This window comes from Egretta garzetta, unplaced genomic scaffold (genome assembly GCF_000687185.1).
Source record: "Egretta garzetta isolate BGI_Z169 unplaced genomic scaffold, ASM68718v1 scaffold786, whole genome shotgun sequence".
Lineage (NCBI taxonomy): Eukaryota > Metazoa > Chordata > Aves > Pelecaniformes > Ardeidae > Egretta > Egretta garzetta.
This window is the reverse complement of record NW_009259991.1, coordinates 371,144-392,929: the sequence shown is the minus strand read 5'-3', so window position 1 is coordinate 392,929 and position 21,786 is coordinate 371,144. Positions and strand designations below refer to the sequence as shown.

Here is a 21,786-nt window from a genome sequence, read left to right as displayed (position 1 = left end):
TTATACACGTATTTGCTCACTCTCACAAACCCACAGTTGTATTTTTTTAAATGGAGTTTCTTTCTTCAATGAGATTGGAAAAGGTCTTTATCACACAGGATCTGGCAGAACAGATACATCCTATTAAACAACAGAGCAGTTACAGAAAGAAGACCTCTTCAGGAAAAAAGAGCTTTCTTTTTCCCCCCATTTATTTGCAATGCCATAAAAGGGTTCTCAACACAAAAACAGAGCAAAAAGCCCCCAGTACCTGACTAGCATTTTGGCAAAATTAGGAGCCCTAGGATATGAACCAATATTGATATGTGCGCTAATATTTTCACTCAGCTTCCAAAGGATAAATTCTAAGCAATGTGGTGTAAAAAACCTGCCAGCTGAAACAATGTCTGCACTGCAACTACCCACCCTGCTAAGTCGAACATCTGAATCCCTGTCGATAACCCTGGAACGTGTTTTGACAACGTGTCTCAAAGTTACTTGCAGAACATTTGGTTCTGGCCTGCACACCCATTTCCCAAACTACACACAGGTTGAGACTGGCTCTCCCACATGCTCTCTACATGTATACATAGACACGTGCACACAAAATGGACTGATTCACATGGACTGTGCTATTTCCAACAGCGCTCTGCGCATTATCTTGTGCTGTCTTACTGGCACTTCAGTGGCGCTCTGCTCCATCTTTTTATCTCATTTTTCACTGCAGTCTTCCTCTCCATTCCATAATCAAACATTTGTTTTCTCTTTAATTTCTAAGAAACACTTGGTCTGAATCCTGACTCATGGCTCAAAGGACTGAAAAGAGTGTTTCAAACCTGCCATGTCAACACTTCAGCTCCAAGATATATTTCCCTTCTATTGGTATTCCAGAATTGGTTTAACCCTTTCCCAGTTTGATGCTGTGTTTTCTAAAAATCTATATTATTATCTATACATTAACCACTTCTGTGCACAGAATGTTGGGGTTTTTTAGTATGCACAGATTTGTCTTGTACCGTGGCAGCAACTGAAGACCCCAAAACATCCTCTTGTCATCTTTTATACAGAAAAAGACAACCATCCTGAACTTAAAAAGAATTTATCGCTCATGAGCTGCCACAATTACATGCATGTTCAGTACCACTGCCTTTCATTCTCATATGCCCAAGCAGCATTTGGTCCAGTTCCTCCTAGTAGTGCTCCATTACTTCTCTTCAAATAGAATTTCTCTTTTTTGCTAATAGGCAAGCTCCTGGGCTGCACTCCTGGAACAGGGGACAAAATTTCTCTCTGTGTCTCTTCACTAAAAGGCCCTAACTGCTTCTGACACAGGAAAAAAGCATCAAAATCTCAAACCTCGGTTTAACCAAAGGAAAGACACCTGACAGCTATTCCTAAGACTCACTGTTGCTGACCAGTCTTTTCATGTACAGTAGGAATATGGACAGTGGGATGTAAGAATTTAGATTTTGGAGTGTCACCTTCAGTGCCATCTACAGGGGCTGACTCACGCATGTGTACGCATGCTTGCGCGCACACACTTCAGTATAGCTTTGGTGCTTAACAGAGATTCATTCACCTTCCAGCGATGCTGTTGTGCACACTGGGCAGCAACACCACGTTAGTTTCATTAATTTGCTCTGAAAGATGTTTGGAAACAGATCCATCCAATTAATTCTACAGAGAGATTCTAAAAGCAGACCAGACTCCACTATGTTGCCAGCTGTGGCACATGACTGAAATTTCTCTATACAAATATTTGCCACTTCAGTGGGAAATTTCTCAAAAACCAGAATTCCCTGGCAGTCACCCTGCAGGTGACTACCCCATCCCATGCCCTTCTCACATCTCTGAGTATCTTTCTCTGAATTTCTTATTCCTGGAGACTGAATGCGTCCCCTGAATGTAGCTGCTCTGTTTACCACATACAGAAAAGAGTTTTTATACACTGGACAGCATGCACACAACTGACACAGCAGCGTAATAAATATGGAAGCACAGTAGCAGATGACCCCCACCGTTTTCCCTCATAATGCTTGCTTGTAGTCCAATTAGTGGAGTCCTAAAGTAAATAAAAGTTCAAGTCATTCACTGCCTGGCAGCCTCACAGCCCCTCGCTATACTCAGTTTAAGACTGCAGGATTTCATATTTTACTGTAAAAAGAGGTTTTTAACACAAAAAAGTTTCGAACTTTTTGTTCGAACTGTTTGTTACCAGCCATTCCTGGTAAAAGGCCTCAGGCAAAGAGGTACAGCTATGCTTTTCCTTACACCAAGGGTTTTGCATGACAGTACTGCCATCATGTGACTGCAATCAAATGTAAATTTCCCGAGACATCTCTGAACACCATGGTCAGAGTAAAAGCTATGGCACTATTAATGTGAAAGCAGAGGTTTTAAATAAAGGTGTGGAAGAGAAGGCTATCTCTTCTGTGACTGGACTGAAGAAACTTTTAAGTTCAACTAAGAAAGTGGCAAGGATGGCAGAAGAGAAAAGGACAATACTACAGCAAAAGGCATTATTGAGAAGTGCTGCCTCCCTTCCGTACCACACATGAATTCGATTCTCTTTCCAAGAAAGTGAAAGAAAGGAGATGAAAAGGAGTAACCTAGAAGAGGCTTTTGAGTGCCACACCGTCTGGACAAAGAGTTGTACTTTGGCAGCTGCTTTTTGGACTAGAAATTATGTCGGGCCACGAATTACAAACTAGTCTATGCACTACGAAAAATGGGGGGGAGGGGGAAGGATTTAATGAAGGTGTTCCTGCTTCGAAGTAAATACAGTATAAATTCCCATAGTCTGAATTTGTCGTACATTTACAAGGAAGATGGTTTCCAAGGGATACGTCCTCTGTGCTATTTAAAGCTGATCGATAGTGCTTTATTAACTCAACAGCATCCTATATAACCAGTATGTATCATGTAGGGGGCAACTAAATAATTCATAGTAAGAGGCAGTTCACCTGTGAGCACAATGTGAGACCAATCCAGGGACTCTGTTAACATCTTGAAGTAAAGAGAGAAAACGGCCACATTATATGAAGTTAAGCTTTTTGGATTCTGCACCAACTTAACAATTAGGGAAGCTCTTTTCAGTGCTGATCCCTACTGGTACACAGAGAAACATTGAAGAAATCTCGTATTTTACATACATGCTTATTGTTAATATCAGCTGTGCTCAAGGCGGGTATCAGCAAAGCACCATTAAGTTATTTTCATTTTCTCAGAATGCCTCATTTCTTGCTTCAACCTCAACTTTGCTAACACTGCCGGTATTAAGGATGCCTAAGAAGCTCTTATCCCAGGGATAATTCCCATCCTCTCAGACGCACATTGATCATACCCACCTATTTTTTTTCTTTAGAGTTTGCAGAAGAGATGTCCTGACTATACTTCTTTCTTCCAGAGGGGGTCTTCACTCCAGGAATGAAAACCCTCCTGTTTTTTTCTTTCACATGGTGAGATAGCTTCTTGTACTGCTCCAGCTGGAATAAAAACTCTATTCAGGAATATAAAGCATTCCATAGCTATAAGACAGACTCTCTTGTCTAATTCCAGAGAAGTTACTGTTTGAGACTGTTAGGTAACATAGGATGAGAACTGCATTTATTTCTCTAAATCTGTAGTGTCCTATAACACCCATCTCAACCTCCCCCATCAATGCCACCCATGATTCTATGCATAGCCCATTAGGATTTGCTGTGTAGTGTCTGAACTTTCCACTAAAACTTAATGATGTGCGTTGATGAATGAACCTTTAATCTTCTTTAACACTGACACTTGTATGGCGCTGTCTCTGGCCTGGAATGGTTTGAGACACCCCCCATGGGCAAGATTTTCAAGGGTCACTCTAAAGCTGGTGTTCTGACTGGTGTGTTGATGGTACATTCTCATCCAGTCAGGAAGCAGGTCCATGTGTTAACAGTGAGCTAAGTAACACTGAAAAGTCCACTGGTTTGGTGGTCATGATGCCAATGGGATCTTGTGAGCAGTACTTATGTGTTGCGCACTCCCAGAGATTGTTCCAGTTCCTGCCGGCGCTGCTGGATCTGAAAGAAAAAGAGAAACTGTACAGTTCAGCAGATTCAATTGTTCAGTGGCAGGAAGATTAATTTATAAGCCAGCAGTGTGGATAATTCCTTTATACCTTGCAGTAGAAATATCTGCTCACAGCCTCTTGAGACCACGGCTCATGATAAAATTCAGCTCTGCGTTCTTCCTCTGGGTTTCCAACTACATCAGTCATCACCTGTGACAAAAATAAAAACATTTTCACTATAGCTCTTCTACCACGTAGAGAAACACTCAGATTTACCTAGAGTCAAAACTTAGGTACATTACTACATTAAAAATGCTCAGGACTGTTCTCTAAGCGCAGGACAAACAGAAAATGAATGGCATCTGTGCTTACTACCAAATAAGATGGTTGCCTACAAACTGTGACCTGTGAACAGCTCCTAACCTCTGCTTCTCAACTGTGCCAAGCAATAATTCTGGACACCAGTAGTTGCCCAGGCTAAGTGCCACGACCTCTAACAACTTAAAGCATGGCCAGTGTAGTTCCAGTGCCCAGGAAAAGTTCCCTGGCACTGTGTATTTCATTAGCCTATGTATCCAAAGAACCTCAGTAGTTATCCATACACAAGGCAACAGCTTGAAATTGTTAAGGTATTCACCTCAGATTGAAGCACAACTCAGATTGAAGCACAACTCAGATCGAAGCACAACTCAGATTGAAGCACAACTCAGATTGAAGCACAACTCAGATTGAAGCACAACTCTGTATCAGTGTTGCCCTCATCTCAAAGCATATCCTACTTTGATTTCAAGGAAAGTTCTGATGGGGAAAGCATTAAGGAAAAATAACTCCACTGAAATGCAAGGAACAGAAAACCCTAGTAATTCCAAAATGGCCAAAATCCTGACCTGATTTTTCAGTCTCTACACAACTGCCAAGAAGGCAAGATTTGAAAAACCAACAAGTTGTTTAACGAATTAGTGGATGGGACCACATGGAAAACTGCCCTTAGGGACAAAAGAGCCAAACAGAGCTGGCAGCTCTTTAAGGACATTTTTCTTAGAGTGAAAGAGCGCTAAATTCCTATGTGTAAGAAACTGGGCAAGGAAGGCAGGAGACTGGCATGGCCCAGGAAGAACCTCCTGGTCAAAACAGAGTATAAGAAGGAAATGCACAGGCAGTGGAACCAGGGACATGTATCTTAGGAAGAATATAGGGATGCTGCCTGGATGTGTAGGGATAGGCTCAGGAAAGCTAAAGCACAGCTGGAGCTGAATTTGGCAAGGGATGTGAAGAATAATAGGACAGGCTTTTACAGGTATGTTGGCCAGAAAAGGAAGATTTCCATGTACGCTCCCTGCCCCCCCCGCCCCCGCCAATAAATAAGACAGAACTGGTGACAACCAATATGGAGAAGGCTATTTTGCCTCAGTTTTCAATGGTAATCTCTCTTCTCACACCTCTCAAGCCCCTGAACCTCAAGGGGGAAAGAAGTCACTCCCATTGTAGGAGAAGATCAGGTTTGAGACCATCTGAGGAACCTGAACATACCCAAGTCCATGGGACCTGATGAAACGCATGCCAGGGTCCTGAGGAAACTGGCTGATGTAGTCACTAAGCCACTCTCCAACATATTTGACAAGTCATGGCAGTCAGGCAAAGCCCCCAGTGACTGGAAAAAGGGCAACATCACACCCATTTTTAAGAAGGGTAAAAAAGAGGACCCTGGGAATTACTGAGCAGTCAGCCTCACCTCTGTGCCCTGGAAGATTATGAAACAGATCCTCCTGGAAAACATGTCGGAACACATGGAAGGCAGGGAGGTGATTAGAGACAGCCAACATGGCTTCAGCAAAGGCAAACCTTGCATGACTAATCTAGTGGCCTTCTACGATGGAGTGACTGCATTGCTGGATAAGGGAAGAGCAACTGATGTCATCAACTGGGTCGGGGCAACCCTCAGCATCAATACAGACTGAAGGATGAATGGATTGAGAGCAGCCCTGCAGAGAAGGATTTGGGGATACTGGTGGACAAAAAATTAGATATGAGTCGGCAATGTGCGCTTGCAGTCCAGGAAGCCAGATGTATCCTGGGCTGCATCAAGAGAAGCGTGGCCAGCAGGCTGAAGGAAGCGATTGTGTCCCCTCTACTCTGCTCTTGTGAGACACCACCTGGAGCACTGTGTCCAGCTCTGGGGTCCACAGTACAAGAAAGACATGGAGCAGGTCCAGAGGAGGCTATGAAAATGGTCAGAGGGCTGGAGTACCTCTCCTATGAAGAAAAGATGAGAGAGTTGGGGTTGTTCAGCCTGGAGAAGAGAAGGCTCCGGGGAGACCTGATTGCAGCCTTCCCATACTTAAAGAGGGCTGATAAGATGGAGAGAGACTTTTGACCAAGACCTGTAGTGACAGGACAAGGGGCAAGGGTTTTAAACTGAAAGAGGGTAGGTTTAGATTGGACACAAGGAAGAACTGTTGTACGATAAGGGTGGTGAGGCACTGGAGCAGGTTGTTCACAGAAGCTGTGGATGTCCCACCCCTGGAATTGTTCAAGAGCAGGTTGGATGGGGCTTTGAACAACCTGATCTAGAGAAAGATGTCCCTGCCCATGGCAGGAGGGTTGGACTGGATGAGATTTGAAGCTTTCTTCCAACCCAAACTATTCTATGATTATGTAAAAAAAGTAAAGTTCTGATGACTATGTCTCCAGCATCACAGATTCAAGGGTAAATATAAAATTATTAGCATCTTTTGCAGAGTAGTATTGTGCAATCACAATTTTGATGCCAGCAGGGCAGAACATTATTGAAAAGGCCCTTATGGGACACATTGTCAGTCAGGGAGAACAATGAACAATTGTTCTATGTATGCAACTACGCTCCACAACACCTTAGTTTGTAAGCTCTTCAAGCTAAAGGCTGCTTTATTTAAACATTCTTTCAGACGCCTGTCCCCTTTTGAATACAATATAAATAACAATAATCATAATCTTAACTGTAGATTTTTGGAAGACTATTGACTACAAACTAGACACTTATATTTGAAAGACATAATGATTTTATTAAAATAATTTCATGGATTCATTAATACAACTGGTTTTGAGGCATCTGAGTTAAAGACACAAAGTGTGAAACTTTATGAGGAACAAATTACTCATTTTTTCTGGCAAAAAACTGAATTTCTTTACTTTCCAATTCTTGGGTATCTCAAAACTAAGCTTAAAGGCAGCTGATATTTAAGCTGCCTATTTCTTAAATAAGATTAAATTATGAACTAACGAAACAACCAAATTGTGTTATTATACTATAGGATACCCCTGCTGAGTTTTATAGGGCTTTAATTTTATGGAGTGCACCAACACGGCCCTGCACTTTGACCTTACTGTCTGACCACAATTTCACCTACCACCCCCATTAAGCACTGCTGTTCCACTGGAAGTGGAATACAGCCTAAACTGTCTTTCCCGCATACTGTCTGCTCTAGGATTGCAGTATTCCACTCATTGCCTGCCTGCCACCAATTTTCCATTCTGGATGTTTTAGCTATACACTCTCTATATATTTAGATAAAATTCTTACATTCTGGTTCCACTATTCATTCTTCTTCAAACGTTAGCTCACCTTAAGATCCCTACTTTGGGACCGGAGAAGGTCTTGGATGTATCCTTTGGGATCTTTGGAGAAACTCAGCATGAAATCACGTTGTATTTTTAACTGATTTATGGATTCGATTGTCTCATGAATCTGACAGGAAAAAAACCAAATCAGATGTTACTTGATTCCTCCAGTGACTCTGAGGTCAGCCCCATTAGCATCTTCGACAATTCTACACTGTAGACTGGTGCAGGTTCCATGGCTTTTTCCCTTCAAAGACGGAGTTAACCACAATCCTGCAATTACATTTTGGTTTCACTTGTACTTCTGCAATCTAAGTATGCACAGGATTTTTCTTCACCTCCTGTGTTGAACTGCTGGATGGCATGCTCCATACAACACTGAAAACCTAAGCCATGTCACTGTACAATGTAGTACTTTCTGGTATATAATCAGTCCTTCTGCCAAGTCTGGGATTTTTCAGGAAAGGTGCTATATAAATATGCCTTTAAACAGTGCCCAATGCAAGAAAGCAGTTATTCCCCTGGTTAATCATCCTCGTATCTTCAATACACTGCTGTGATCCTTAAAATTTCCAGTGATTGCTTGATCAAGTCTGTGTTAAATGAACTCGCATACCAGCCATGGCTTCTAGACTTTTTCTTACGAGAAAGCCTATTATAGTCACAATGGCTGCAAAAAGGAGTGTGACCAATGAGAAATCAGGAGTATAGAAGGTTTATAGAAAATTAGTCATATCTTCAGAAATATTATTGAAAGAAATGAGCATTAACCATCAGGAAAGAATGAAGACTCCAAAGAGAAGTCAAGGTCCTATAATCATCCTGGATAACAAAATCGAGTATGATCAACTGGAGAACAGCTAATGAATCATTTGCATATAGACACACAGAAAAGCAAACTTTTGCTACCCTGTTCCTCTAAAATTCTAATTTGAGTTTGTAAACCTATCTTGTCTAATTTCACGTATACATCTATTTTGCCAAAACAACTAATGTGGCCAGGCACACGGGAGAAAATAATCCTCCCCTGATCTGGCTGTGCCATCAAGGTATTAGTGTAGCCATAACTATATGGTATAGAACAGAAGAGAGCTACTGTCAACTTAAAATCACTCCTTATTTGGGAAAATTATGTAGCCCCCCTGGAGAGAAATCTGTTGGCATGCACTGAGTTTCCACTAGAGGACTCTGTGGCAGCACAGCAATAAGCGGTACAGATGATAACGATGCAGCAGCCAATGCCTGTTTACCCAGAAAGGACTTCAGTAACTTCACTAATCACAGCTTGCCCTTGCCCTCCGCTGTAGCAACGGCTCAAAAAAAGAGGTGATAAAGACATGGGAAAAGGTGAGCTGGACTGGAAATAGAGTAACGCTGTGCAGGCTGCATGCAAGCATATATAGGCTGGGAACCAACTGGCTGAGCAGCTGCCCTGCTGAAAATGACTTTTCTCAAGAGCCACAGAACAAAAGCTGCTGCAACAGTTACCAGAATCCATAGGACTGCTGGTGTCCAAACCCGCTTTAAAACTGCATGAAGACCAGAGTTTAACATACTTGTTTGTATTAGAGGTAAACAAACAGAAACTGGGCCTGACTGTATGTCACATAAATCATCTCTGGTCCATGATGTCACACCTCTTCTTCCCTTGCTCTGAGAAGCCACTTTTGTTTATCCCTTACCAAGCCAAATCAGCCATTTACACGTGCCAAAAATCCGTCTAACAGTCCCCATGACATGAGCCCCTAACACAGCCTGCAAAGCTCACCACCGCTGTAAGACTGATACTATAATTTGAAGTGCGCATGATCCTCTCTCAGTAACACTGAAAACAAGTCTGCCAAACTGCTCCAAGTGATTTTTCTGCCACGCATTTTCCATATTTGCACCTACTGCATAGAGCTGTTCTGCAACTGTGCATGCACAAAACACGTCTGGAGGATGAGATTCTCTCAGCTTTGCCTTAGAGCAATTTAGCAAGATACCATGACAAAATAAAAAGCTTAGTCAAACAGTTCAGATGATTCTTGAATGCCAGGGGACTCATTATACCACCTGTGAAACTCTGCTTCTATCACCTCGACAACTGTGTCAAGCCCTGGATCAAATCCCAAACTGGAATGCCACTCACTCCTCTGTACTCCCATTGCATGTGGCCGATCCATCCCTTAAAAGCACATCCAATTGAGAAGTCCCTGTCTCACATTACTGTCTTTCACGTGTGACATCAAACCCACACGAAGGTACACGATGAGTATATATGCCATGCGATACTTTACTTTACTCCTGGGCTAGTACCTTGTTGTCCAATGCTGTAATCTCCTGCTGGTTAGCTGTTGAGAGAAGAAAACTACTCATCTGTCCCTTTAATGGGTCTTCAACTTCTACATCTATGTCATAACAAGCCGTCTTCTTCTGATCGTTGGGGTCAACACTATGGAGAGTATAACAGAAGATCATGAGAACTGCCATAATGAATCAGAATAAATATCCAGCCAGACAGAATACACTCTTTGATAAAAGCCTGTTGCAGAAGCTCTGAGAAGATTTTAAGAACACAGTATCTTTGTATGTCTTAGTATATCCTCCCATCTCGCAACAGTCAGAATTCAGAGACTTTTCAGCTGGAGGTTTTGTCCAGACCACCAACTTCAATAGCTGCTAATGGACATAGTCTTCCTTAAATCGTCTAACATTTTCCTGAGACCTGTTACAACTTTGGCCTCCAAAGCAATTCCCAGTGGTAAATACCACACTGGTATGGTCTCTGCTCGACTGCATCTTTTTTGAGATAGGGAAAGCAGAACTGTACACTACCATTCTGGATGTGAGCACATCATGGTATTTGATTTGGTTCTCTGTTCCTTCTCTAATAATTCCTAGCACTGTAATTGTTTTGGCAGCTATGTAGTATTGTAATGACGCCCAGCTACTTTTTAAGAGGTAGCACTGAATTTGGGGACCCCCACTTTGTTTGTAAAGTTGCCTGCTGAATCCTTCAAAGAATACAGCCAGTCATACCTTCCTGTTACAAAAGCTGTATTGACTCTTCCCCAATGTATCACATGTCTATTAACTCCATTCGCTAGTACGCTTAGTACCAATTTGCATCCAATATTCACATTAATTATTTACCACTGCCTGCTACTGAAGGAGATTTCAGTAACAGGTAACACATGGTATAGAATCATAGAATCATTTAGATTGGAAAAGACCTTCAAGATCGTCAAGTCCAACCGCAAGCCGTCTTCTTCTGATCGTTGGGGTCAACACTATGGAGAGTATAACAGAAGATCATGAGAACTGCCATAATGAATCAGAATAAATATCCAGCCAGACAGAATACACTCTTTGATAAAAGCCTGTTGCAGAAGCTCTGAGAAGATTTTAAGAACACAGTATCTTTGTATGTCTTAGTATATCCTCCCATCTCGCAACAGTCAGAATTCAGAGACTTTTCAGCTGGAGGTTTTGTCCAGACCACCAACTTCAATAGCTGCTAATGGACATAGTCTTCCTTAAATCGTCTAACATTTTCCTGAGACCTGTTACAACTTTGGCCTCCAAAGCAATTCCCAGTGGTAAATACCACACTGGTATGGTCTCTGCTCGACTGCATCTTTTTTGAGATAGGGAAAGCAGAACTGTACACTACCATTCTGGATGTGAGCACATCATGGTATTTGATTTGGTTCTCTGTTCCTTCTCTAATAATTCCTAGCACTGTAATTGTTTTGGCAGCTATGTAGTATTGTAATGACGCCCAGCTACTTTTTAAGAGGTAGCACTGAATTTGGGGACCCCCACTTTGTTTGTAAAGTTGCCTGCTGAATCCTTCAAAGAATACAGCCAGTCATACCTTCCTGTTACAAAAGCTGTATTGACTCTTCCCCAATGTATCACATGTCTATTAACTCCATTCGCTAGTACGCTTAGTACCAATTTGCATCCAATATTCACATTAATTATTTACCACTGCCTGCTACTGAAGGAGATTTCAGTAACAGGTAACACATGGTATAGAATCATAGAATCATTTAGATTGGAAAAGACCTTCAAGATCGTCAAGTCCAACCGTTAACCTAACCCTGCCAAGTCCACCTCTAAACTGTGTCCCTAAGTGCCACTTCTACATGTCTTTTAAATCCCTCCAGGGATGGGGACTCGACACCGGGCAGCCTGTTCCAATGCTTGACAACCCTTTTGGGGAAGAAATTTTCCGTAATATCCAATCTAAACCTCCCCTCGTGCAACTTGAGGCTGTTCCCTCTCACCCTATTACTTGTTACTTGGGAGAAGAGACTGGCACACTCCTCGTTACAACCTCCTATCAGGCAGTTGTAGGGAGCTATGAGGGCTCCCCTCAGCCTCCTCTGCTCCAGGCTGAACACCCCCAGCTCCCCCAGCCGCTCCCCAGCAGCCTGGGGCTTCAGACCCCTCCCCAACTCCGGTGCCCTTCTCTGGACACGCTCCAGCCCCTCCAGGTCCTTCTGGGAGTGAGGGGCCTAAAACTGAACCCAGCATTCAAGGTACAGTCTCACCAATGCTGAGTACACTTTTCTGCTACAAAAGTTCTAACTATAAATGTGTACAGAGTATTTAAAGACCCAAATTCTCCATTCTGGCCTTTATCTATTTCAAGAAACTATAAAAAGCACCTAGCAGCAGCATCTTGTCATCTAAGGCTTTGAAGTCTGTATGTTAAACCTTATCTTAGAATTAAATAGATAAATGGAATAGATTACTATTAACATTAATAAGATAGTGTCTTTCTAGAGCTTAGGGTTCTTTTTTTTCCTACTGTGAAAATTCAAATGTTTCAAAATTTTCAAAATTAGTAAGAAGATATTATTATTAAATTACGTACTTTTATTCTTGATTTCCATGGATATTTTATCAATGGTGACAAAAGAATAGAAAAATTATAAGAGTGGGGGCAGTGAGGACAGTGCACGGGGAATCCCATGATAGGAGAGGCTCTCACAATTCCCTTGTAAAAGCAACACCATGTGGGGGCCCCACCACATGTGCCTGGAAAGAAATGTGCAAGGCTTGAGAAACAGCCAGAATCAGAAGCCAGCGAACAGCTGCAGTCTCTGGGATATGAAAAACATCATGAAATAGCTTCTGTGTCTGGCACAGGATGACAGTATGGAAGGCAATGATAACAGACTGCACACTAGGGAAGGCTTCACCTCAATGCTGACACTTGCACAGGAAGAGCTGATACTGCGAGGGGCATCTCCCACAAACCACCCCATCAAGAAGGAGACAAAGCCTTTCTTAGGCATCTGGAGGAAGCCCCACGGGTGCAGGTCCTCGTACTCATGGGGGAAATTTAACCACCCTGACATCCGCTTTGAGGGCAGGAGCACTGCATGCAAGCGCTACAGGGGATTCCTGGATTGGACTGATGACAATTTTCTGACACAGGTGATCAACAAGCCAACAAGGGGAGGTGCCCTGCTGGACCTGTTACTCACAAAGCAGGAAGCACTGGTTGGGGGTGTAAAGGTTAAGGGCAGCCCTGCTACGAGATGGCAGAGTTTGTGACCTTGAGAGAAGCGAGCAAGACCTGAAATTCAGGACAGCAGGTTTTGGCTTGTTCAGGGATCTGCCTGGAAGGATTCTATGGGACGGCGGCGATCCCTGGAGTACAAAGGGGCCCAGGGAAGCCGGCCGAACTTCAAGGACAACCTCTTCAAAGCAAAGGGGAATGATCAGCCCAACGTGCACAAAGGTGAGCAGGCCTGGCCGGAGGCCGGCAGGACTAAGCAGGGAAATCCTGACTGGCCGCAAATGCAAAGAGGGAGTGCACGGAGGTGTAAGCGGGGATGATCAACCCACCAGGAACAGCACAACGATGCCCAAGCATGCCAGCACAAAACTAGACAAGTCAAAGCTCAGCTGGAATTGAACCTAGCAATGGATGTGGCGGGCAACAAGAAAGCCTTCTGCAAGTGGATCAGCAGCGGAAGGAAGACTAAGGAAGACTCGGGTCTGGGTCTGGTTCTGCCGCTCATGTCAAAAGCCACGGGAAAAGGCTGAGGCGCTCAGTGTTGTCTTTGCCTCTGTTTCTCCTGCTAAGTCCTGTCCTCAGGCCTCCCAGTTCCCTGGGCCTATGACAGAGTCAGGGGAGCACGGCTGCTCAGAGGGACCTTGACAGGCCGCAGAAACAGGATGGCAGTCCAATGTGTAAAGTTCAACCAAGGCAAATACAAAGTCCTGTTGCTGGGATGGAATGATGCCATGCAGTGGTGCAGGTGGACATCACCTGGGTAGAAAGCAGTTTTTCAGGAGAGGACCTGGGGGTCCTCATGGAGAGCAAGCGGAGGATGAGCCTGTGAGGTAAGCCAGCCGTGACAAGGGTCATCTGCAAAATGGGCTGTGTTAGCCTAAGTGTTGCCATCAGGTCAAGGGAAGAGGCTAGTCCTTGCTATGCCACACTTGTGAAACTGCACCTGGACTTCTGGGCAGGGGACCAGAAAGACGTGACATTCTGGAGTGAGGCCCGCAGAGGCTCACCAGGGTGCCTGGGGGCTGGAGCACATGCCTACCAAGAGAAGCTGCAAGAGCTGGGTTAGTCCAGCCTTGAGACGAAAAGGGGAAAGGGAGATCCCACGAGGGAGTGCAACTGCCGTATGGGATGGTGAAGAAAAGACAGCGCCAGCCTCCTCTTAGGGGTGGACAACAGTAGGATGACAGGCAACAGAAACGCACTGCAACACGGGCGACGGATTCAGTATAAGGAACTTTTTTTTTTTTTTTTAAATCATGATCATAATCAAAAGGGGGAAATCAAGAGCTAACCTATTTGCAATAGGGGAATATGGGAGAGCTATGCTTTTAGTCTGCTTGTGTAATGTTCCTAGTGTGGGAGATGTCTTGCTGCTTTGTAGAAATGGGAAATCCCACATATGTTTCTCTCTATACCTCTGATTTCAGGTGTGTCAGCTGCAATAACGAGTGCGACTCAAGAAAAGCTCCAGCTCCAGATTGAGCTCAGGTAAGAAGATTTGAGTTTCAAATTTTATGCATTCAGTATTGCAGAGATCATAAACTATTATACACTCTGTATTTTTTAATTGCATTCTGCATTCTCTTTGAGTCTACCTAATATTTAAAATATTTACCAAGATTAGAGACTTTCTGTTCATCTCCATTTCATTTCCACTTCAACACCATTGCATTTTTTGTTTTCTTTTTCAAAAAGGCAGGGTGGTTGGTGTCTGAAGAGTGGTTCTAAAATTCTATTATTTGTAGAAAGAGTTTAGAATACTTTCAAGTTTTAGTCTCTCTGCACATACTCTAAAACTGTAACGAATAATTGTGACCTTCTTGTAAAAGACAGGCCTGAGGATTTATCTGAATTAAGAGCACATATATTTAAAATCACTAGTGATGAAAAATGCCCTGTAGCAATGTGCTGGTTTTGGCTGGGATAGAGTTAATTTTCTCCACAGAAGCTGGTATGGAGCTCTGTTTTGGATTTGTGCTGGGAACAGCGGTGATAACACAGGGATGTTGTTTTCGTTATTGCTGAGCAGGGCTTACACAGAGCCAAGGCCTTTTCTGCTCCTCGCACCGCCCCACCCAGGAGCGGGCTGGGGCTGCACAAGGGGTTGGGAGGGGGCACAGCCGGGACTGCTGACCCCGACTGACCCAAGGCATATTCCACACCATATGACATCACGCTCAGCAATAAAGTAGGGGGGAGGGGTGCTGCTTGGGGACTTGCTGGGCATCAGCTCATTGGTGGTGAGCAATTGCTTTCATTTACATCACTTGTCTGTTTAAAGCTCAACTGGACGAGGCCCCTACGCATCCTGATATAATTTGAACCTGCTTTGAGTTTGGAGGGAAGAGCTCTAGAAGACCAACAGTGATCCCTTCTACTGTACATTATTCTGTGATTTTATGAGCCTAAAAATTACTTACGTCCTTTAAATTCAGTGCAAAGCTTCCAGATTTATTTTAGCTTAGCTTGAGACTGTAAAGAATCTGTCACAGAAGCATTCCCTGTTCTCTGAAATTAATACTTCCCCTTTCCACAGCATTATGTCAGTGCAGTGTCACACTGTGCGGTGCACACAGTGTTTCAGAGATCGCTGCTATACACAAGGTCCTGCTCTCTAGCTTGTATTTAGCAGAAAACATGTGGCCCCTGGAAACATAACCATCAGGTCCTTGTCATTTTTCTCCAAGACAATGACTATGTATCTCTGAGGACCCCAGCTTTTTTTCATCCATCAATCAGGTCACTGGGTTGTGTTCAATAACAGTATAGACACAGCCATCAATCTGCACAGTCATCAAGCTGCTTTTTGATTGCTCAAATGAATCAAAAAGCAAATTTTATTTTGATAGCCTATGTAATATTTAAACTTCTTATTGCATACATTACAACGTTAAAATAAAGCACCCAATTTTAAGCATATTCAAAAATATTTGTTGTCAATATTCTGTAGGAAATCAAATCACTACACTCAATTAACAATAATGTTTAAACACCCAGTTTTGACCAAGGCCACACAGGAACTTAGGAAAGACTGAAATAACTTAACAGCAAGGTTGCAAACCCTAAAGTCTCTTTATCCCTCCCCTGCTCCGCCCCCAGTTGTCACTTAAATATGGAATGCGCTGGAAGCGCCCTAGATAGCTGAAAGTTGTATTTCATCTACTATGCCATCCATCTGTTTTGACAAGGATGCCAGAAGCTCAGTACCTTGGTCACAATGGCTGCCTCTGAATCTAGGCAGTCTTTACTGTTAATCTCTCGAGACCTCTGACTAGATGGCATTCTTAGAATAAGACTAACACCCAAAGAGCTGACCCAACCCCAACAAAGCATGCATGGGCTGGCCACTGTATCTGGAACCGTAATACTGTTGTAAATTTTATGTAGTAACTCAGTGATTAGAATGATTGGCCATGATGTACAACATCTTACTTCAATTCCCTTAATTCCCTTCTAAGTGGATTCAAACTCTCATTCCTCTCCCCTCAGGAAAGAAACCTGACCAGCTCTCTCAATGGTATTCTGGTAGAGATAAAAATAAGTTTTGCATGCATACTCCTCGAGAATCAATGTCATTCTATTGAAAATAATTTGGAATTATATAGACCAGAATGACACAGAGAATGAACACACAACAAAGTCCAAGGTACTCATCTGGAAGTTATAAAACCTGGATTCTGGTCCCTGCTACTGTAGCTGTTTCTCTATTTTATATAGTGAGTGCCTTGCGCAGGACAGCGCTGAGCTGAGTGACCAGCTTACCTGATGATATGGTTTATCACTATAGGGTCTGGTGGCAGCAGCAGGTTAGTGAGTCGCTGAGGAATTTCAGAAAACTTTAGCCTTGGACAGTCAAAGATCTGGAATGCAATAAAGCATGTTATCCTTAGCTGAAACCTAACTTGTAATTAAAGAGAAAGTAAGAAATCAACAGTTCAGAGGTAGGGTGATTTTGAAAGCTGTAATGCTGGCTCCTTGCACAGAACAAGTTTTTGGTCGCTTCTGTCCCTGTGAATTGCTGCTGTACTGACAGATGCATCAGGTGACAACAATTTCAGGTGTCCCACTTTTGGTTTAGCTGCTGAAAGGAACAGGCCACTTTAATGGGACATCAGGATCAAACGTATCAACAATGGGAGAGAAGTGAACACTTTCTCAATAAGGGTTGGCATCAGCATATTGTAAAGAAAACTTTTTTTTTACCTGAGGACATATAAAAACATTTTGCTTTTTTTCCCCCCAAGGCTTGTTTCCTCCAATATTTTGTGCTAAACAAAAATACAAGAAAACATTTTTGATTTTAAAACCATTTGCAATTTTTTTTTTTTTTTAAGATTAAGGAAAAAAAAGTCAACATGGTTTTACTTATTTTTAACCAGAACCTAAGCAGCCTCTTGGAACAGATCCACTCCTTTCCAATCAACGTCTACATGGTTATCTTCCCTTTGCTATGGTCCAGAAGCTAAGTATGTATTGACCTCAGGAAAAATAAAATTTTTTTGAAAAGGATCAAAATCTGTAGTTTTTGGCAATTTTCTGTGAGTAATTGTAGTGCATTGCCATGAATTGAGAACCACTCATTACAGTATTACAGCCTTTATTTCCTACTGGGATTTTAATGCTCTGAAAAGGTGAATAGGCTTTTCTCTAAAGAACTTTCATTTAAACTGACTTAACACACACCCCGAACTATCTATATATTAACATTTGCCATAAAACATGCCTTTATGTGGAGGCAGTTTGTAAAAACGTCGAGGCCTATGAAATGCAAATGCCTCTTAGGGCACCTGATAGAAGACGGATACTACTTGTAGTATCGTGTCTATAAACGGAAGCGTGCTTTGCAGCTCTAAAGACAAAAGATGCAGGCAGGTTTGAAAAGAATGGGCAATCAGGTGGTGGAATGGACATATGAAGACTGTTCAGCTAGGATGCCATGGTTCTTCAGATAGAGTATCTTCTGAAATCCATAATTTTCTGGAGTGAGGGAATTTGGTAGCAGAAATACCTAGAAGCCAGCTCTGGCTTTTCAAATACCTTTGGGCTGTTTTTCTTGCTTTTGTTGTAACACGGTGGATTTCAAATCTCCCAGCTGATGTAAACAGTGTTTCTAAACAGAAGAGGATCCTTCTTCGTCAACTCTAAAATCTGTCTGATTTGCTGGATTTACCTGCATCCAGGAATTCAGCCTGCTAGTTTCTAAAGAGCAAGGAAGTAACCAAATCTACTGAGTCTGCAACTCGCTCTTTATTTCAGTTCTGTATTCTGACACTTGATAGAGATGACTGTGGAATTCCCACTCAAAGATCTCTGCATACCAAGCTCCATCCAATCTACTGCCATCACTGGCTCAACACTCGTGTCAAACTCCTAATGTGGATGCCCAAGAGACAAGAGCTTTGAGAAGGGAAAAGGGAGCAAGGACACACAATAGTGAGAGAAGGGGTGGGAGACTGGAAACCTGCTGCCTGCCAGTTTCATTTGATGGCCTCTAACTATTTACCAAAACCAATAATTACTCCTTGTTAACCTTTTCCATTCTGCTCGTGATTTTTCAAATCTTTTTCACCTCCCCTCTTCCATTTCCTCTTCAGGCTGGCACAAACAAAATGTAGTCTAAATTGGCTACAGATAAATAGAGACTAGAAATCAAATCTTCTAAGCAAGAGAATGAACAGCTGTGTCATTTTGCCAAAAATTCTTAGTTTTAAGATGGAATTTTCACTATATATGAAAACAACTGCAAGCTGCAATTCTTCAGAAAAAAACCCAAACAAGAGAGTGACTATGTAATCCAGATCACTTTGGTTCTGTATTCCTAAAAATACCCATGAATGTCACAGTTATTTTATTGTATTTTGTATTTTCAAATGTGGAAAAACCCCGTGCTGCCTTTATTGCAAGCACCGGTCACTTTAAACTGTTGTAGGGCAAATTAATAACAGAAAATAAAAGCTTAAAAAGAAAACTAGGACACAACTTTCATTGCAACATTTCCTTTCAATGCTCACTAAAACATTATTCGTTTATTATAACTGCCAGTACTTTCCCTAAACAGGAGTGTGTCAGAAACCCTACCTTCAGGTACTTTCAGAATACATTAGGTCAGCCTGAAGCTACAGAAAACCCAAATCAATTAAGACAGTGACAGCTCAGATAACATTACCTTTGTAAAATAAATATAATCATATTTACACAAAAGGTGGAGATGCCTTTAAGTGGCCTCCTTGGTTAATTCTAGGGGTCACTGTGAAAGACAAAAAGCCTTAATGTGCTATTTTCGAAACATGCAGATCATTGAGGGCATTTTATCATCTGAAGCAGACTTAGGAAAAAATAGCTTTTCTAATTGTATCTTCCATGTCTTCTGCCCTTCATAAACAGGGAAAGAAAAGGGAAGAAAACAGGTCTACATATGATTTGGCAATCAGAATCAGGAGATGATTTCAAGTTTCTTAGTAGAAAATGATACATCAGGCGGGAAAAAAACCCGGTAAATCAATACAGTGAAATGATTATAGAAAGTCCTTCCTGGAAAGGCTGCAACTTATGTGGGAGCGCTGAACCACCAGATGTGGTTTTTTGACAACACTGGCACCTGGGGAGGGTGCTTATTATATTAGTGTAGTGCCTGTTGAAAGCCATTCAGCGCTGAAGGTACTGAAAAGCATTAAAGGAAAATAAATTTAATCTATCCAAGATTTGTGGATGGATGTTATAGTTTACCTCTAAAGAGCTACTGTGTCCAAAAAGGAGTTACCTGCTGGAAGTACTTGTCGCAGTTAATGTATTCCTTATCATGGGAGTCTTGCAGCTTATTTGTTTTGATATACTGCCAGAGAGCCTGGATGATGGCTGATCGGGTCTGCGTGTGTATCCCCAGCAAACGGGCCAATCGCGGGTCCAGTTTAAACTGTGGAGGCTGTAACAGAAAGAGGAGATGGACATGGCAATTGAGAAAAAAAGCAGACAGATACAAAGGTATGAAGTTGCAGCTTTAATTCTTGAGGGACTCTGTTTCTCAGGAGAAGCACCCCATCCAGTGACAGTGATTCCAAAAATACAAGTTGCTCAGACGTGTGCCACTGTCGGTGCTCTGGAAGAACTCTGTCTAGGGCTTGAAAAGAAAGAGGGACACTCTACATGTGTGTTGTGGTTTAACCTGGCAGGCAGCTATACACCACACTGCCGTTTGCTCACTGCCAATGCCCTCAGTGGGATGGGGGAGAGAATTGGGGAAAAAAAAAAAAAAAAAAAGTAAAATTTGTGGATTGAGATAAAGACAGTTTAAAAGGACAGAAAAGGGGGGGAAAAAAACCACCCCAACAACAAATATACAGAATAAGTGATGCGCAATGCAATTGCTCACCACCCACCAACTGATGCCCAGCCAGTTCCTAAGTAGTGGTCCACCCCCCAGCCAACTCCCCCCCAGGTTATATACTGAGCATGACATCATACGGTCTGGGACACAGACTGTATCACATGCTTTAGATAACAGCAACTTGCATGCAGACTCAGGGAAGAATTTTCCTTTTCAATATTGATGCATAATTTGACTTTAGGAAGTGGGAGAAGAAAAAGAATGGTGCTTCCTCTGAACTACTGGACGTTATCCACAGATAGAGAGAATGAAGTCAGGATGCTGCTTCTACTGTTGCTAACAACTGCTCAGCTGCCTCACATCAACAAAGTACCTTGGAACTGTTTTTCAGGCATGTTCCCACCATTCTGTGGCATACCAGAGAATTTGCCCAACCACAACTAGTCAATGGAATATATTTCTTCCCCTGAGCATCTGTGATAGAACTCTTCAACCCTGTTCTACATCTCTAGTAACATACATTTCTCTGATAGCTGGGAATTTGGTGCCTCTTCAAGCGTGTGCCCATAGTCAAGTGTAATATTTGCCACATTATTAGGCAAGGATTACTCTGTTGGGTGCTAGGTCACCCAAAGCTAGCTTTATAACAAATCAAGACTTAAGGATAAGAGAACATCTAGTTTAAAGAATGGATTTATAATAATGGTGAGCATAGTAACATCATTATACTGTCTTAACAATAAAGACTCTCACTGGCTATATCAGCATTTCAGTTAGCTCATACGCTCCCTAAAATTAATAAAATTTTCCTCTCTTTTAACATAAAATGGAGTGTCTTCATCCTGGATAGATGCTATTTGCATGGAGAGGAAGAGAATGGCACAGAATGAGTTTTAAAATTATACAATCAAAACATATCTGAGGCTGAACTGCCATTGAAAAAGGAGATCCCATCTCCTCTCAGCAATGCATTTCTATCAACTTCTTTAAGACAGCAACATTTCTTTCAGGGATGCTGTCAGTCAGATTGGTGAGCTCCACAACTGCAAACCTCCATCATTTGGAGAATGGAGACTGTGGCAGTGCACACCCATAACTGAAATTAAAGTGGTTTCTTTGCAGCAGCTTAGCCTTACAACAGCTTAAAACAGTTTGAAAATGTGCCCAGGAACCTCTTTTATATTCTATCCCAAGGCACAATAACCTAATTCTGCCTGGGTGGGGTTTTTTTTTTTTTTGTTTCCTGTGACGAGGATTTGGAAGTAGGTTTTGTTAGCTTTCAAATGGATCAGTTCCCCGACTTGTTTGTGTTCAGCCCACAAATACTAC

The 21,786-nt window shown here is 42.4% G+C and overlaps 1 protein-coding gene across 1 annotated transcript in view; it reads right to left on the bottom strand.

Annotated features, from left to right (window-relative positions):
- Positions 1 to 3,966: 3,966 nt before the first annotated feature.
- The window catches only part of SMARCD3 (SWI/SNF related, matrix associated, actin dependent regulator of chromatin, subfamily d, member 3), a 68,141-nt gene continuing 50,321 nt past the window's right edge, over positions 3,967 to 21,786 (bottom strand). The window contains exons 8-13 of the mRNA XM_009640572.2: positions 19,894 to 20,055; positions 16,896 to 16,993; positions 9,914 to 10,049; positions 7,620 to 7,742; positions 4,127 to 4,228; positions 3,967 to 4,028 (exon numbers count right to left, since the gene is read on the bottom strand). Of these exons, the coding sequence (XP_009638867.1) occupies positions 3,975 to 4,028; positions 4,127 to 4,228; positions 7,620 to 7,742; positions 9,914 to 10,049; positions 16,896 to 16,993; positions 19,894 to 20,055 (675 nt within the window). The 3' untranslated portion in view covers positions 3,967 to 3,974. The remainder of the gene's footprint in view (positions 4,029 to 4,126; positions 4,229 to 7,619; positions 7,743 to 9,913; positions 10,050 to 16,895; positions 16,994 to 19,893; positions 20,056 to 21,786) is intronic.